Source organism: Papaver somniferum, chromosome 1, assembly GCF_003573695.1.
Source record: "Papaver somniferum cultivar HN1 chromosome 1, ASM357369v1, whole genome shotgun sequence".
Lineage (NCBI taxonomy): Eukaryota > Viridiplantae > Streptophyta > Magnoliopsida > Ranunculales > Papaveraceae > Papaver > Papaver somniferum.
The window spans coordinates 221198075-221217446 of record NC_039358.1 but is presented as its reverse complement, the minus strand read 5'-3'; the positions used below and the strand labels follow the sequence as shown (position 1 = coordinate 221217446).

Sequence of the window (19372 nt, the reverse complement as noted above, 5' to 3'; positions counted from 1 at the left end):
AATTCTGATGCTATGTAACATTTATTGATTCTTGGTTTTGGAGTACCAGCTGGTCAGCTTCTCTGCCTGTCTCTTCCGGTAATGAACAGTTTGTTGGAAGTTGTAAAACAGTTTTTGGGAACTGCTATTCTAGAGCATTGAGAGAGAGGTGTCAAGAGCCCGTGCTCAAGACTCTAGTAACTCTCCTACCAAGATTTCACAGTTTCAAGTATAATTTATGGATTTTGCGCAACATTTTAAGATTGAAAACTGGTAACGAAAAATGTTTAAACTTTAAACAGTTATCTAGGTTTATCTTTAGACCAAGGTATGAAAAACACGCGTTTAATTTCAAAAAACACCCGTTAAAACGGTCACATTCATATACCGTGATTGTGAGGGTTCCCGAACCCCATGTCTCTATAATGCCGATAAGTAGGAAATAACAGCAGTTTTTTAGGACCATTTTTCCGTTTTCACAAACGTTATAATCGTTTTTCTAAAATTGAATTTTCCGTTTTTTTCATCTAAATAACATTTTAACGAAAGTTTTTCAGACCATTTTCCCCTTTTCACGTCAGTTATAACCGTTTTCTAATAAAAAAAAATATAAAAATATTCTCTTACAATTCTTTATATTTTAAATTAAAGATTAAAAAATTACAACTAATATTTTAAAAATAAAAGAATAAAATAGTACTCCCTCCATCCTAAATTATTAGTCCGCTTTAACTAAGTCAAGATATTAAGGAGACCGGAGGAGTGTACGGAACTATCCCTATTAAATGCTATGTTATTACTAAAATTAAAAGTGGTGTATGGACCATGTAAGAAAAATACATATTTGGTAATTTCATTATTTATAGAAATGTTTAAATAAAAGATAAAAATTAAAATATTTATGAATTGACGTCGTAATTTTGTTTCCTGTTGAGGAAGGTATCATTTAAGACGTTAAAATAGAAGATAAAAATAAAAGTATTTATGGATTGATTTTGTAGATTTATCTCTTATTGAGGAAAATATCATTTAAGATTTTTGGTTGGTTATAATTAAAAATAATTTTATAATTATAAAAAATTGAAGGATATATTTGAGAGTTTGACTAAAAAATATGACTATAAACAGAAGCTGACCAGTATTTTAGGACAAACAAAAATAGAATAGAGGACAGAAATTTTAGGACAGAGGGAGTAATATATAGAAAATGTTATAACAACGTTATTAGATCCGTTATAACTGTTTTCACGCACATTGTAACCGTTAGATAGAAATTTGAAACCATAATTCTTTTTCATTTACTATTTAACCGTTATAACGCCCGTTATTTTAGAATAACGTATAAAAACGCGTTTTTTTTCTAAATAATACGATTTTTGCCTGAAACGTGATCACATCCGTCAAAACGCGTTACAACGGTCACGCTCAGTAGGCGTGACCTGTTTTTCAAACCTTGTTTTAGATTAATGAAAATCTCTAGTAGAATGTAAAACAGTAAAAACCAGCAGTGTGCAAACTTTACTTGGAAATCTTACTTAGGGTTCCATCTAAATAACAGTGTGCAAACTTTTTTGTTTCTAAGTCATGAAACGGAAAATGGGATTTTGAAGTTCAACTATAACAGTTGATCTTTCAACTATTCAGTTCCATCTGTAAGACTTGTCCGGCTTTTCCTAGTGGAAGAAATATGTCTTAACGAAACGAGTCTTTTGTTAGCCTTGCGATTATGGTTACCTAAACATAAGACTTGGAATTTTTAAGTTGAACTATAAGACTTGCTCGGGCTTTTCCTAGTGAAAGAAGTGTGTCTTGACGAAATGAGGCTTTTGTTATAAAATCGTTAGCCTTGCGATTATATGATTTCCTAAACATCACATGTCGCCTAATATTCGTTTGTTGTGTTGCATTTTTGTTGAGGATCGGATACCAAGCACCTATATACAGTTGATCTAAATGTTGGGCAAATTAATAAAGTAACCAACTTCAACACCCCTAATTAATAAACCGGCCGTTTTCTCAAAATGTTTTATAAACTGGCCTTTCCGTTATTTATTTCATACGGTCCCACCAAGATGGTCCAACAAGTTGACTTAGTCAATTTCTATACTTAAAATGACCACCATATCCTTCATCTAACCCTTGTATCTTCTCTTTGGTTTTTACATTGTCGAGAGTCTATTTTGAAAAAAAATTTCTAAAGCCAGGAACGGAGAAGCAGCGACCTTCATCTTCTGATTTTAGTTAGAGTTTGCAACAAATGGGATGAACCACCAGAAGATTTTCTTTGTCTCAACTGTTCTTAGTCTCTCCCTTTCTCTCAATTGTTCTTAGTCTCTCTCTTTCTCTCAACTGTTCGTAATCCTTGTTAATTCAGTTAGTTGTATTTTTTGATAATACTTTAATTGAATTGATTCAGTTTGAGACAATGGGTTTGTGTTAATTCATCATATGCATGTTCGTTTGGATCTAATTTCAACAGTTAGGGTTCTGGATGTTGCATTGGGGATTCCTTAATTAGGGTTCTTCAGAAATTAGGGGATTGCGTTAATTAGGATTTTTAATTTTATCAATTAAATGGGTACTGCTGCCATCATGATTAACAGTGGTTGATAAGAAAATCATTTGGGTTTGAATCAGTAACAATTTGGTTGGATTTTGGATGAGTTTTGTTGCTGGTATGGTAAGCTTTTAATTGGGTATTTGATTTCAATTATTGTTGCAGAGATTTGATTTTCATGCACATAAGAATTGATTAGAGTTTAGTTATGTTGATTTCAAAGGGATTTGATTTCAATTGTTCACTTGTAACAGGGAAGAGATGGGGTCTGCTAAATTAAACAAGGAATAGATGAAGAGGCTCATTTATGTATGTGCATGTGTTGAAGGCATTGATTTTACAGAGAAGTTGCGCTGTTGTTGTTCTAGTGGAGTTGCAGCTGGAGTTGTAGGTGGTTTCTGGGTTGGCAAGAGTTATAGAAATGGAGATGGTGGTTAAGTTACAGATGCAGTTTTGTGGATTCAGCTACATATGAGCATTTGAAGTCAACATGGGGTCTGGTAGCTATGGTTTATACTTTATGAAGATATTAGAGGTGAGGATTTGTTGCAGCTGTTGTTCAAGAGGTGATGTTGCAGGTACTCTGGTGTTGCTGAGTATGGAGAAGGGAAGGAAGATGTGGAAAAATTTACAAATCCCATGGTTGTTTTACACACTCAACATGTATGTAGAAATGCCTACATAATGATGTTCTTCACTTGGTCCGAGTCACTGAGTTGGCTCGAAAACGACTCATGTTATTAACTCGACCTAGTCAATCCATGTGAGGGTCTAACTGTCTTTTACTGAGTAGGATAACTGACACATAAGCATTTAACTGATGTTACCCATTTTATTCAAAAAACGGGACGGAAAAAGTCAGACTCGGCCAGTTTGTAAAACAATTCAAAAAAACGGCCAGTTTCTTAATTATGACCCAAAAAGTTGGTTACTTTATTAAAAAGCCCCTAAATGTTTTACATGACTCTGAACCAGTGCTATCCTGAAATCGTGCTTTGACAGGAATAAATAAATAAAAAATAATACAAATGGAATTTTACCAAAATGGAGATTTAATAAATAATACATTTCATCATCAAGTTCACCCAAATAATACTTTCTTAATATATTTGAGAAACAACTTCAGCTACATGCCGAGTAACTTGAGACACAGATTTGATTTGAAATCAAATGCTCCCACTAGTTAAAACTTACAATAAAGCCGCTGCTAGCAGCAGCAACACAAGCAACATAGCATAAAAATAAAAGCAAAGCAAGTTATTGACGGGTGACTGACTGTGTTCACCTCAGCCAAAACTAAAAACTGCATCTACGAGTCCCTCTTTAATATTATCAGGGAGTACTCGAGTTACAACACCAACACATTTCATTAACGGTGTATGTAATGAATGCAAAAAAAAAAAAAAAAAAAGGCAGAGAGAATTTAGTATGAGCCGTTCAAAAAAGACCCATCCTGAAATTCTCTTCAACATCACCTCACAATCTTAAACACTACATAGGTAACTAATAGCAGAAGTAAAAAAAAAAGTCCTGCAGAGGTTAGATGTAAAAAGAGTTAGGTTTAGAGAGATTTGGGTGCTCTGAATTGTCTACCATTGAAGGTTTGACCGAAATTCCAATTGGAAGGAGTAACATTGTTGGAGACAAGAGTTTTGCCATCACTTGTTGTGACTTTGAAAGAAAGGGCTTGACCATTGAGATAACTATTGCTTTGCCAGTTTTGTCCCCAGTTTCTTGACATAGCTTGCCATCTAGTTTTAGATCCTTTGACTGAAACAGCAACAACATCACCAGCTCCACCAACATTTGTAATTAAAACCAAGTTAAAGTATGAGTGTCCATTAATGGTGAATCTAATTCCACCCCTCTTCTTGCAAGGAACCCTACAAACAAACAATGATAAATTGAACTCAAGACAGATTCTGAGATAAAAGGAAGACATGGGTAAGGGGTAAAATGGTAAATATCTACCTTCTATAAACAACAGGGACAATACCAGCTCTGTAAAGAGCTATTTTTTGGTAAACAGGCTCAGAGAGATCAAAGTGTTGTTGAGGAGCATTACACCAACCACCAGCATTATTTGGGAGAGCATTGTTTGGTGGACAAAAATTAGTACCAGTAACTATGATGGATCCAGGCAAACACCATTTTGGATCCTTATCACATTTAAGTTCAAAACAAGCACCACAACTTTGTCCATCGTTGAACAGAGCAGTACTTAGTGCAGCTGTGTTTGTTCCATATCCCTGACTGTAAAGATTTCCATATCCACAAGCTCCTCCTGAAAAAAGATTCCCCAAAAATAAATTATACTGGTTAAGATCTATAAAGCAGTTAATGGAGAAGATCTTATATGGAGTTTGCTTTCTTACCCATAGTACCAGAAGCATCACTACCGCCATAGAAAGTTGCATGAGCACTAGACCATCCACTTCCATAACCATGCACAGTTCTGAACATAGTGAGAAGGGCAACCAGGGAAAATCCTAGAAAATCCATTGTCTGCAATAAAATTTAGAGCATTAGAGATTTCTTTGTGATGGAAGTACAGTTTGAAAAATCTTAAAGCTGAAAAAAAAATGAAGCAGTGAGGAATGAAATGGTTAGTTTTGAGCTTACAGTTGCCTTAGATTGGAAGTTGAAACTAAAAAGTTGTCCTAAAGTTTTAGGTATAGAGGGAGACAGTAATGAAGAGAAGGTGAGGAAACTGTGAAGGGGTGAGAGGTACATTTATAGATGGGGAAGGAAATATATAAAAACATAGAATAACAATAACTTATAAAGTAAAAAAATAACAGTATATATTTGAAATAAAGCAGATGATGAAGAAACTGTTACAAACCATGTGAGTGCAGATATCACATTGATGGATGCACCACACGGAAAAACAAACGGAAGATGACAGAGGCAGTGGTAATGAAGAAAATCAACCTTAATTAATCTTGGCCATTTACTGAGACCAAAAAAATGCAGTTAGCAGCTCCGAATCCAAAACAGCTCCAGAACACATACAGTCGGGTTGATAGTTGAAACTTAAATGCAGGTGAAAGAATCAAGCAGTCGCTAAATACTAGTAGTACAACTTGAATGTTTGTCTCAGTTGTCGTGCATCCTTGAGTTCAAAACTTTTGACTTGGTTACCAGGACTGTAAATACATGGAGATTAATAAGAAATCGATGATTCTATATTGTGTCCTAATTCCAATTTAGAAGTGCAGTGCGTTCTTCCATTGCAGGACTACAGATTAAGCACATTTTATACAAATTATTTACCAGTTCAATCACCCAATTCGTTGCAGAAACAAAGTTGAAGCTTTTTAGGGTTCAAAACCCAGTAGTAGCTTCACCTAATTTGGTTACAAAAGTTTGTGCTTACTGTAGTGACCAAATCAAGGTCTGTAAATACCCTCTTACACTAATTTAGCTGCCCAGCGGACATAACTTTTTACAAGAAAAACTTGTTGTTGCTTCACAAAAAACATATGTACTCTGAACTACTTGAGCTCTACAACTTTACTGAAGCTTCTTTTCCTCGTCGTGAATGTCTTGATTGATCTAATTTTCTCGAATAGATTACTTTTAAAACTGTCCCTTGTCTAGATTTTCTTTCTCTGCATCCATCTCATAGAACCCATGTATACTTTAGCTCGAAGATAATCTCCCATACGATTCTCTACTGACATGATCCGACATTAAAAGAGAGGATATCAAAGGTAAGAAACTACAGTTTGAGTTGCAAAATTTAACGGATGAAACTTTTTTTCAGAGCATATGTTACAAAAAAGCTCACCAAATGTGGTTCCCGCTGCTGTATGGCGTGAAATCTGTTAATCTTCTGACTCAACGTCTTTGATATTATTGACAACGACTTGAACCTTTGCTGACAGCAGTTCATTGTGTTCTTCCACGTCTTTCATAAATGTGTTTAGTTGTTCTCGATATGCCGCACACAAGCGTTTTTTGCGACGAAGTTCTGCTGTTAATTCTTGAATTCTCTTATCCTTCTCATCCTACAGATATAAACAAATTCAAAGAAATATTATCAAACAGGGTTTAAGGGTCTCTTGAAGTCTAAATCCTGAATGCGTAGAATGTCACACAACTGTACAAGTAATGCTCAGGTCCATTTGGATCATAGAATGACATACAACTAATGGTTCACATCCATGATACAATTTAGAAGATATGATAAAACCCTAGTGAACTGTCACAGACAGCTTATAAAGAAAACATGGAAAGACCATAAGCTTAAGTTTTACAACCTCCACAACCTGAAGCTATAATTCAACTTTAAGGAAAAACTGGAAGCTTACTTTAGTAGATTACCTTACAAATGAAATTACATAATTAGTGATGCATCCAGTTAACCTAGGTCCTAAAATGGTAATTCAAGCTTGTGAATGCTAGACAATTCCAGTAGTTTAGATAGGTAATCATCTGTTTCAGTTGCCTGTACGGCTGTACCATACCTATTGTCGCAGATTGTTGTCACATGTTTATATATTTGTGAACAGAAAAAAGTTAAGGCTGAAAAATAGTGCACTAAATATTCCACAGATAATCAACATGCATAAGCCAGCTATAACATAAATGTACCAATTGAGCATGTGTTTTAAGACCTGAGTCGAGGTAGAGTACTTCCAGTCATTATAAATCAATATTTGAGTTGAGATATAGAGTTAGAGAAAATACACTTCACTTTGTATTGGAATTACAAAGAGAACTTACCATTTTATGACGACGTTCACGGGTAGAAACCCTAGTGGATGATTATGGTCCTTCACAAATCTTGTCACAACCCACTTTCCAGATTTCTCTATCTTTACCAGGATCATCGCTTTACAACCTTCTCGTGTGCTGGTCCTCGGCTTCCTAAGGGGTCCATGTTTTCCTTTAGTACTATTACAACGACCTTCCTTATTATATCCAAGTCGACGAGAAAGAATTCTTCCATCAACTTCGGAACGGCGGCATGCCATGACACGCATGATGAACCCTACTTATGTAGCATATTCATCATAAAATGCTGTAGCGGCATCTTCAGATTCAAATTCCATACCCTCATATGGTTCAAGAAGTGCAACATTATCTCCACAGTCTATGAATTCTACTTCATCAATAGAGCAATCTAACTCTCCAACTCCATCATCAACACGGGTTTCTACATCCACTGCCCAAACAACAAAGTGCGTAGTGTTATATTTTCTAAGCAAATTACAAGTAACTGGCTGAAAAAAATTTCATTCTTTATGTTACCAAAGATACATATCCAAAAGATTGAAACCCGAGAATCCTAACAGAGGATGCACCTAATAGTCTAATACCTGTGTCAGAACAGTCTTTATCTCCGAACATATGCCTAACCAAATTAATAGATTGACTAGCATCTAGGATCTCGCAGCCTCAGTTTGTTCATAAACACATACACACAGAAATAATCAAAATAGAAAAGTTTTAAAGAAAGATGACAGTGTAACCACAAAAAGCTGTTTACCCTGAACCCCAGAAGAACAAAGACAGGTTTGTTCCTAAACACACCAGTTGGGAGTATCCGGGTACATATCCATAACACGAGGATCTTTTGTGGTAGTCTTTACATTCTCCAAAGTTACTCAGAAACCCAATCTAGAGTCTAGACTTGTGCGCTGCAGTGGTTGAAATTCAGAACAAACCTGAATTAAACCAGCCCCAACTTACAATAGGTTCCATTTCAGTAACACCGACCATGGGAATGGGAATGCCCACAAATGTATTGTTGATATCAAGCTTCCACAAGCCTTAGTGGTTACAGGTTCAATACTTGAACCTGTTTTACCTAAAAAAAGGAATTCCTTTTCTGACTGAAACTAGTTCTACTATACATATCCACAATGTGTTGGTTCTTTTGCTGTTGTCTTTACATTCTCCTAAGATAATCAAAGTGACACTCCAGAGTCAAGATTTGTAAGCTGAAGTGGTGGGAATTCAGAACAAACCTGAACTAAACCAGCCCCAACTTAGTATGTTACAATAGGTACCATTTCTGTAACATCAACCACCTATGAGCAATGGAATACCCATGAATGGTATGTTCATATCAAATTAGTGGTTACAAGTTCAACACCCAAATTGTTTTACCTAATAAAAGGACTTCCTTTTCTACTTGAAACTAGTTCTTCTACACATAATAACAAACACTTTAATTACATCTGCAGAAACCACCAAATTATTGAGTTTGAACTACTTTTTTTGACAACCCATTTCTCATTTAACATTTTTCACACCAATGTTAAACAAATTTTTTAAAATCATCAACCTGAATTATCATATTTTGCTTGAACAGACAAAAAAGAAGATGGGAAACTGAACTTACTCAAATTTCAACTCTGTTGAATCAAATTTGAGAAACCCAACCCTTCTTCTTCTCCAGAAAGAGAGATGATGATGATGGATGGATGGATGGGGGTGGTCAGGTGAATTTGATGGCTGAGACTCAAAAGTATTCTTTCTTTCTTTATTTAGGCCTTCAATTTTCAACGCTTACTAGAAATCAATAAATTTGCTTTGAATGCTAAACTCCATCATCTCATAAATGAGAACAAAGCAAAATGGGATGAAGGCACCTGACTGTTTCACATAAGGCAACCTCATTTTTCACATTTCAAAGACAAAAAAAAGTTAGAAGGCTATTATTGGGCGTCACACTCCATTAGAGGGGCTTCACTTGGATTCTTAGTGTCCAAAAAGGTGGTTATGGGATATCCTTCACTTAGGTACAAAATGTCTAGAATACCCTTTAACTAAAATAAAAACATAAAAACCTAATCTTTTCTAATCTTCCTTCTCTTCCTCTCCTCCACGGTCAATTTCAATTCAACTTCAATTCACTTCATCATTTTCGATTAATCGGCGATTTGAAAACTCAACATCGTCAGATTGAAATCTCTACTAAAGATGAGGAAGAAGCAAACTGATTCCAGTGATGGGAATCAGCCTCTCAATCAACCACCAGACCCAAATCTTCATCTTCAACAACCGGTTCAAGCATCTCAAGAATTACAATTTCAAACTCCTCAACAACAACCCATGGTGCATGTTAGGTAATAATCGAACAAACCCATCTTTGTTTACTCGTTTTTATGCTTAAAATAGGAAGATTGAATGAAATAGGAGTAAAATTAGGGTTTTATTTAGTTATAGTTTCTAAACTACTAGTGCTACGTCTAGGTTCTCCAACCATAATTTCAGTTTTTGAAGAACTTACGTCCAGGTTTTGATTAAATCAAACTGTAGAAATAGCTTGCATTTTGGTTTACGTCTGGGTTCCCTTGGTTTCAACCGTAGAATTGAATTTACGTCTAGGTTTATCTTATAGGTTAACCTAGACGTAGTTGTGCATGTATCTTTTGAAAGGAAAGCTCAGATTGGAATACGTCTAGGTTTTTTGAAGCTATTTTCCAGACGTAATCTAGTACGTCTAGGTTCGTGACTTGTTTTCCCATACGTAATTTTCCACGTCTAGGTTTATCTTATAGGATAACTAGATGTAATTGTTCCTGTATCTTTTTGAGAGGAAAGCTCAGATTGGAATACGTCTAGGTTTTCTGAAGTTATTTTCCAGAGGTAAGCCTGTACGTCTAGGTTCGTTACTTGTATTCCAGACGTAATTTGATACGTCCAGTTTCGTGAAGTTTTTATCTAGACGTAATTTTGTACGTCTGGGTTTTTGAAGTATTTTTCCCAGACGTAATTAATCCTGAATCCTCTAAAAAATTTTCAAAGTAATTCTGTAAGATCTATTTCTTGCAATTTGCAGGAATCCTGATAGAGTAAAGGCTAAAAAGAAGAGAGAAAATGATTTAACGCCAAAAGATACTCCTACACCTCGCCATAAAATTCATTGTGGGGTAGAACATAGAGGTCTCCATAAGGATGCTAAGAAGAAGAAGGATATGACTCAAGGAAGTAGCTCAAGATGTCCTGAAGTATCTCAAGAGGAAGATAATGTTTTCCAAGATCTAGAAATTGAAGGGGAACAATTTCAACTACCGGTGATATCGGGAGGTGCACTCGTGATTAGAGATACACCAAATCGACAAGAAGAAGAAGAAGTTGTTGTTCAAGGAAAAGGGAAACAAGTTGTTGTTGCTTCACCTGAAGCTACACCTAAACCTCAAGTGAAGGAAAAGAAATCGAGGAAGAAACCTTCACCAAAAGGCAAGCATATTCCTAAAGGCAGTAATTTGTTGCCTAAGAAGAATAATGGTGCACTTTGGGGTGAGGCGCCCGATAAATCTGCGGTCTTATTCGGTTATCCACATTCATGGTCTGCTAAGGTTTGCGAAAGCAGGGTAATAATCTATAACGTTCTCTTATTTTGCATGATTTTGTTCAACTTGATATATTGTTTATTTGGTACTCCCTCTGTTCCAATTTAGATGATCTTATAGAGTTTTTCACGCAGATTAAGAAACATAATTTTTTTCCAAATCTGCCCATATTAATACCTTCCTAAAAATTTAAAGCTCCTAGTTTTTTGTTTCTGGATTCTAATATAAATTATGAATCCCCATGAAATTCCACTTGGGAAGACCAAATATCCTAAGATAATAGAGAATAGATTTAAAATCTTAAATTAGATTAATTATCTCTCACTGATAACAATGTAAATGAATGTTATGTTGTGATCCCAAAACAGGGGTAAACTAGTGAGAATTTAGAGAAAATAGCTAAACTTTCATCTATTTTGGAACATACAAAAAACCCTAAAACATCATCTAATGTGGAACGGAGGGAGTATAATTTAGACATGAGTTTGATTCTATTACTTCCTTAACAACTTTCTCTTAACAAATTTGTTGTTTATACATTCTTTGTAGGATTTTTTATTGGTTATTGCGATAAAGAAACTGAAACATAAAAAGGCTGGTTATTGGTCGTTAGGTGAAGAATGTAAAGAGGTTCGTGATCTTGTAGTGGATACAGGGCTAGGTAATGGAATTCTCAACCATCAGCATGAGTTTGATTCTATTACTGCATGTGCCTTTAGAGAGCGATATTGGTTAGAAATCGATACCTTTCATCTTCCATTCGGTGAGATGACAATAACGCCGAATGATGTGAAGCAAATCTTGAACTTAAACGTTGAAGGAAAATCTGATTCTGAAGGTTTTGACAACAATATGAGTTGGGAAGACCTTTATGTCCTTGCTAAAGACACACTTGGATGGGAGAAAGCTGAGACGGAGAAACAGTTTAAGTGGGCTGGTGGAGATAAACCAACTGAACCAAGAGAAGGTCCAGCTATACCAGTCAAAAAGATACTGTTGAAGAATCTGAAAGATATGTTTGGAGGAACACAAAAGGCTATAGTAGAACGTCATGAGGTGATAGATGAAACAAGAGTTCTTCGTACAGCCACCGCATTCCTATTGCATTCCCTTGGTACCATATTCTTTCCTGATAACTCGGGGAATCGAGTTAATGCTCACTATCTACAATGGTTGAAAAATTTCCAGGAGACCAAAAAGTATGCTTGGGGCACTGCCACCCTCGCTTTTTTACTTGATAGTTTTCGAAAAGCTTCGAGGTTTGGAGCCACTGAACTTGCTGGGAATGTTGGTCTTTTTCAGGTAATTTATATAGTTTCGGTTTTGTTATATTTATCATTTCTTTTTTTATTGGTTTTATGTATATAGTTTTTATGGTTATATATAATTTGTTAGGCATGGGTATATGACCACTTTCCGACCATGAGACCTTCTACATCTTGGTCAGACGATGAGATTGGTCGTCCTACAGGAAAGAAGTTTGTATTCACTGGTAACCAAATAAAGCACAAAGAAGAGAAGATAGCTGATTTAAGGTTGAAAATGGATGCTCTCACTGTTGAAGATGTGATATTTGATCCTTACATAGATCTAAAGGAAGATAAGTTTGGAGAAGATATTGATCATCGTGTTTTTTCAAGTTTGGAATCTTACAACGGGCCTTTGTTTCATCCTCATGGGTACGTAATGGCCAATCCACGTCGAGTTCTCTTCCAATATAGTTATGTGCAAGAAAAATTCACTCATGAATCGTTCAAATTGTTGGCTAATACTTCTTCCGTAAAAAGTGCCAATGTCGTGCTCAACTACAGCCGAGCGCCAAGTATTGATGTTTGGAACGACCGCGACAATGCACTATACCAAGTCAGCATGAAGGAGCTCATTCATATTCTAGGCACAAAGGAAGCCGAAGAAGGTTATTTGGAATGGTATTACCATTTTGTTCATCCTCATGTGATTTATAATGATCCGGAAGAGGTAACATATATCAAAAAGGCTCAAGAAAAGAAGAAGCGTGAAGCCGAAAAGAGAAGTATATTTGATACGGATTGGAAGGAGATATATTTCAAGATGGTAAGTAAAGTTGTTATTTTTCATGACGCCGTTTCATAACACTATATTTGTTTGTACTAATATGTTTCATTTTGATATGTAAAATAGAAAAAGAAATGCCTTCACTTGGCACAAACATTGACTCCATGCGTCCAAAAAGGTGAGGGCCTCACAAGTGCACAAGTAAAGGTTTTCCAACAACAAATCAAAGACGTGCCGGATCCAAACAAGGATTACGAGAACTTAGAGAGGGGCATGAAGATGAGTAGAGATGTGGGTACTAGTCAACGTCATCCATCACCTAGTAGTTCTGAAACCAATGAAGAAGATATGCATGCTCATGGTCGGGGTCGTGGTCATGGTGGTCGTGACAGTCCTCGTACTCGAGGTGGTAACAAAAGCAACAAAATAGGTCGTGGTCGTAATTGTCCTTAAACTCTATCAATGTCATAATTGTAGAAGACTATTTAGTTTCTTTTGGTTTTTTCTTTGGTTGTTATGAACAAGTGTCCTTTGGTGTAGAAGACTATTTTGTTTCCTTTGGTTGTTATGAACAAGTTTTCTTTTCAAGAATGAAATTTTCCTTTGGTTTGTATTAGCTAGAATGAATTCTATTTACGTATCTTTAGGTTTGAGTGAATGCACAAATTTGGCTTAGTATTAGCTAGAATGAATGAATGAGTCCAAAAATTGGATTTGTGCTGCTAGTTTTAAAGTGAAATGCAAAATCAAAATTAGGTACTCATGAACATTTACGCCTCGTTTTTGGGTAGGCAAAAACGAGGCGTAAGACTGAACACAACCGTCTTTCGGATTTTTGCAGGTTTACGCCCAGGTTTAGGGTAGAAAAAACCTAGGCGTAAGCCTGACAGAAAGTGTTTCTCAAAGTTACGCCCTGGTTTATTTTCTATCCAACCTGGACGTAACCATGACAAAAGCCTTCTTTGCTTGGCTCATATGCTTACGTCTAGGTTCGTGTTCTCTAAAACCTAGGCGTACGTCGTTTTTAAAGTGAGTTTGCTGTTTTTTGTCCCCATTTGGTTTGAAAATAGAGCCGTTGGGAACTTGTACTACCTGAATTTTGAAAATAGAGTCGTTGGGAACTTGTACTACCTGAAAATAGAGCCGTTACACATCTTGGTTTTATATATAAGTTGAATATACATGCCCAACCATCTTATTTTTTGCTTATCTAGACATTCTATCTTCAACATCAAGCATCTCCACCTAAACTCTTACTCTATTATAAAAATAAATATACTAGATTATGGATGAACCTGGTTTTACTTTGGATGAAGATTTGTGTATTTGCCGCAACTATGTACTATGCTATCCAAAAAGAGGAGAAGAACGACGTCAAGGTGGTTTTGTGAGTACAAGTTATTGGAGAACCATTTACGAAAACTTTTGCTCTGAAACCGGTAAACCTAATAACCGTGATGCAATTAAGTTGTATTGTCGGTACGGAACGATAAGGGATCAAGTTAAAGAATTTATGGAATTAGTTCGTATTATTGGTCAAATACGACTTAGAGGTGAAACTAACTCTGAAGTTTTAGAGTGTGCTATTAAGGAATGGAAAAGGTGTAAAAGGTCAAATTTTCAATACTTACCTCATTTCAACATCCTGAAGGACTTCTACCGCACTCGTAGACCCGAATATTAGTCCTTTTGTAATGAAATTTCTATGTAATGTCATGTGGTATAATGGGTTGCAATTTCGATGTAATGTTGTGTGTTTTGATGGGTTGTAATATGGGGTTAGTAATGAAATAGGAAAAAAATTTATCAATAAAAAACAAATTCAACAAAATACTTAAGAGAATATCTTCAAATTTTTTTATTCCTAGTGAGTCATTCAAAATATTTTCACCACCCTTCACGAACGTTTAGTCATCCTCAGCATCGCTCATCAATGCAAACGAGACATTACTCCTTGACATTTGCAATGCCTTCCAAAATTCAAAACTCTCCTCGAATCTAATACACCAAGACTTGGACCATTCGTTAAAATCAAATAATGGAGGTAAAGGGCATCCTTCACTCATTTGGAGGCCGACTAAATGGTTTCCGCATACGTAACCCATCACCACTCTTCTTGTTTTATCTGATTCTTCGTCAAATGGTATCCTTGTCGGTGCAAATGTGAAACTAAATGCATTTGAGATATAATGTACAACGCAATTGAATGCATTGGCGAGTAGTTGGCCGTTTATTGGCATGGACATCCAATACTCACTTGTCAAACATTTATTGCCGTGTAACCGCTTTTCCCATGCGACAAACCTTTCGTTTAACACCGTCTCGGACTCATCTTTTCAAATATCATCATTGGTATGTAATAATCTCGGTGCCCACATAGTTCAATTAAACATTTTTGCCTTACATAGTCAACTTGTGAGCAATCCCAATCTTTCACGTCTTCAAAGGGACCAAGTTGATCAACGAAGACGTGGTAACCACAATTCCCATCTCCATCTACCTCATCAGTGGCCTTAATATAGTCACGAACAAAGTCCGAGAAAAAAGGAAGGTAATTTTCATATATGATATATAAATTCCGGAAATATCGACCCTCCTCATCTTTAGGGGGTGATTTGTAAGTTGTGTTTGGAATACGAACCGTACCGTTCCTTTCACTTGAAGGAAATATTCCAACAATCGGTCTTTTTCCTATATTTCTTGCTAATTGTTTAACATCGGCTTTACCGCCAAGTTTTTTTCTTGTGCTTCCCTGGGAGGGAACTTCGCAACCTTTTCCTTTAAATTCCACGTCTTTTGTTCCACATGGTTTGGAATCTTTTTCTTTAACTTCTCCAATTTTTATTCCGCATTCTTTGGAACTCTTTCCTTTAACACCCCCAATTTTTGCTCCGCATTCTTTGGAACCTTTTCCTTTAACAACTCCGCTTTTGCTAGTTGTTTGGAACGAAAGACCGAACATTTTCCTTTAAAATCAACTTTGCTTGTTGAACTTTCTTGAGAGGGAGGCTCAAGAACTTTTTCTTGTACATTTCGATGACTAGGTTCTCCTTTTTCCATTTGACCTCTTCTTCGTTTGTTTCTACCTTGAACATCCTCCTCCATCTCATCCTCCGCTTCATAGGCTATTCTCAACAACTCATAACCCGAAGGATCTATTTTCTTTGATTCTTCCAATAATTCCTTTGCCGTTTTCCTTACTACACTCCTCTTTTTTTTCGTAGAAGGCCTCCCCTTTCTCTTTCTCTTAGGTGGTTCCTTCATATTGTTCCTAGTTTGTGGGTATACGAAGTTACTCAAGTTATTCAACCATATTTTCCTTTGCCCCCGTGTTAATGTATCATATTTCGCGGCTAGCGCTTTTCCGATCTCGGTATCGGCAAATGTTCCTCCAAAATCTTGATTGACTATTGTTTCATGAAATGATAATTGTTGCCAAAAGGGATCAACATCTTGTATCGGAATAACTTTGTCATTGTAATTGGCTATGACATGCCGACATGGGAGGCCCAAACTTGTCATGTTAGGACAAACACACTCTCTTCCGTCATAGTTACCCGCCTCAAATTGTATCACTTCTTTCATGATCAAATCAATTGCACGATGCGACACTTTATGATTAATTCCATGAAGCCAAGCATTGTCTTTCCATTTAGTGTGTCTACTAGATCGGTTTTTTTCAAAAAACTCCCTAACTCTATCGAGATCACGGAGGAAATAGGCGTGCATGGCTTGGAATACCGTAACAAATCCACCATCACCACTATGAAGCTTCTTCTTCAACCGGTTGTGAGACGATTCCACCATACTTGTAGCTTGGTTGTCGAAGTGTCTATATTGGTTTGTGAATGCGGCTACGAACTTCTCTTTGTGCGGATCTAACCAATTGTCCACCAAGTATTTCACCATAGTTGGATAACTTCTCAAACTAGCCGATACCATACGAGATCGTTGTTCATAGTCTTCCACGGTGAGAGAATATGCCATGGCTTCCCAATCCTTTTGGAAACTAGCCCATCTTAGTTCCGCCAACCCATCATCCTTCTTAAATTTCTCTTTGGCTTCCTTTTTTTTGATCAACGGTAGTTTCTTTATTCTTTCCATTTGACTTTTGTTTGTTGGACGAATGATGGTCTTACATTTAGTCTCAATGTTATTCCATAGGTGGAACGTGCAAAGAAGGTGATGAGCATCCGGGAAAACCCTCTCTATTGCATTCAACAATGCTTGTTCCTTGTCGGTGACAATCACCTTTGGAGTATATCCCTCCACGTAGAATAACTTCACTTGTTTTAGTGCCCACACATAACTCTCTTCAAGCTCATTTTCCAAGAAGCAAAACGCGACACTAAACGGAGAGTTGGTGGAAATTTGTCCAACAATGTTCAACACCGGCATCTCATACTTGTTGGTCTTGTACGTGCAATCCATTAAAAGTACTTGATTGGAGAACCGCGCCAATTGTATAAATTCGGGATGAGCCAATATGAGATTCTTTATTTGTTCATCCTCATCTTCATTGTGAAAAACCAAGTAATTATACTTCTCCCCCAAATGCCTTAATTGTTGCATTTGATTTCTATTTTCCCATTGTTGATTTTCAATTTCGTTTTGGCGTTGTAGATGGTTGGAAAACTAGAAACATTCTTTGGGTTTACGAGCTTTATATGACCAAGTATATCAAGAGGTTTCATATGGTTTTCCGTCATGGAGCTTACAATGAGTTTTTCTTCATCATTAAGCCGCGCCGCATAAGGATGGGATAACAAAGTATCCGGTATGGGATGGTTATGACGACCACATACAACTTTCTCCAAATACCAATACCACTCCTCACTTTTCACACTTTTCTTGTTGTGCTTCAATTTAAGCTTGAACGGGCATTTAGTCTTCTTAGTGAAAGTAGTATTTTTCCTATTCGTCTTTGGTTCATATACGGTACCCTTTTTCACATGACTTTTACTTTCTCCACTACACTCGCAAACCATTTGAAAGTGGCGGTCATTTGTCGATCCATTACAAACTATAACACACATAATTGACTTGCCACGTTCTCTAGCCCATTTCTTTGCATCTTCTTTATCTTTCGATCTCTACATGTTCCAAAAACTCAAAGTTAGTAAAAAAACAAAAACATAGTGAATGAGCAACATATCTTTCCATTAGTTTCAAAAAAGAAAAAAAACACTTACCAAGTCATTCAAATAGTGATAGGATGAATCTTTGGTTAGAATTTCGTTTGCTTAGGTTGAGAAGGCATTGGGCTAGGTGGAAGCACAATCTATCAACCAAAATATCACAATATTAGTAAAAAAAAAGAAAGAATACTAGAATTACGTCCAGGTTATAAGGTACACGGACCCAGACGTTTTAGGCATAGGAAAGGTTACGGTTGAAAAATTCAACTTCTAACCTAGATGTTTTCAGTTGCGGCTGGAAACGATGAAAATATAACCTAGACGTTCTCACTTACGTTTGGAAATCCAAAATCCTAACCAAGACGTAAAACAAGTAATAAATACCCATGCAAAAACTATTTACGTCTGTGTTTTGGATGAATCTAACCTAGGCGTCATTCTCAAGTTTTGTCATATTGGAAATCAGTTACGCTCGGATTTATCCCAAACCTAGGCGTAAACCCAACTTACGGTTGGAAACGAAGACCAAACCCTCTTCCAAACCCAGGCGTAAAACTAACTTACGGTTGGAAACCAAGCCCAACCCAGACGTAATCTGCCATGAAAGTCTAAAAATCTGAATTTTTTTACGTACTTAAGCTAGTTTTGAGCGAAATTGAACCCATAGGAGATAGTTTAGAGGTGTACCTGTTGATTTTCAACCATTGGTTCTTCACTTTGTTGATTTATTTCTTCAGTTGGTGGAGATCCATCATCACTTTGTCTTAAACCCTCTCTACCATCTAACAAATCATCAATCTCTTGGTCTCCAACATGAGGAATGTAAAATTTGTTTTCTCTATCATACAAAGATTCACCCACCTCGAATTTGTAACTTGTTTCATCCAATTCTGTTGAGTGAATCAAACAATATATGTTTTGAAAAAAAATCTCCAATTTTTTCTTTTTCCTCCTCTCTAGTTTTTTCCCCACATAACTTTGTCCCAGACTTTACAAATATATATCAAAATTCATCTTCTTAATTTAATTAGATAATAATTAAATTTAATTAAAATTAACTAAATAAATAAGGGTTGTTTGGTCATCACACAATTATTTGAGATAAGGGGTTTTTGAAATTACTTACGGGTGACCCGTTTTTGTCCTATTAGGTGACGTCCCTCTAATGAAATGTGATGCCCCAATAATAGCCTTCAAAAGTTATTGGGATGAAAAAGAATACAAACAAAATGGCTGCATGATTAACAAACAACGTAGTTCTCTTTTATTACATTTAATTTAATGGAGTATTTCTGAATCAATCCACAACAATTATATGATCTTATAGTTTAGATGGCCTACTCGTTAACATT

The 19372-nt window shown here is 36.2% G+C and overlaps 1 protein-coding gene and 1 pseudogene across 1 annotated transcript; both read right to left on the bottom strand.

Annotated features, from left to right (window-relative positions):
* Positions 1-3618: 3618 nt before the first annotated feature.
* LOC113316530 (expansin-A15-like) lies at positions 3619-5268 on the bottom strand. The gene is made up of 4 exons (XM_026564695.1): positions 5159-5268; positions 4912-5041; positions 4508-4820; positions 3619-4419 (listed from the first exon to the last, which is right to left on the bottom strand). The coding sequence occupies exons 2-4, from the start codon at positions 5036-5038 to the stop codon at positions 4098-4100; spliced, it is 762 nt and encodes a 253-aa protein (XP_026420480.1). The 5' UTR covers positions 5039-5041; positions 5159-5268; the 3' UTR covers positions 3619-4097.
* Positions 5269-5737: 469 nt separating this feature from the next.
* LOC113337220 lies at positions 5738-8996 on the bottom strand (annotated as a pseudogene).
* Positions 8997-19372: the final 10376 nt, after the last annotated feature.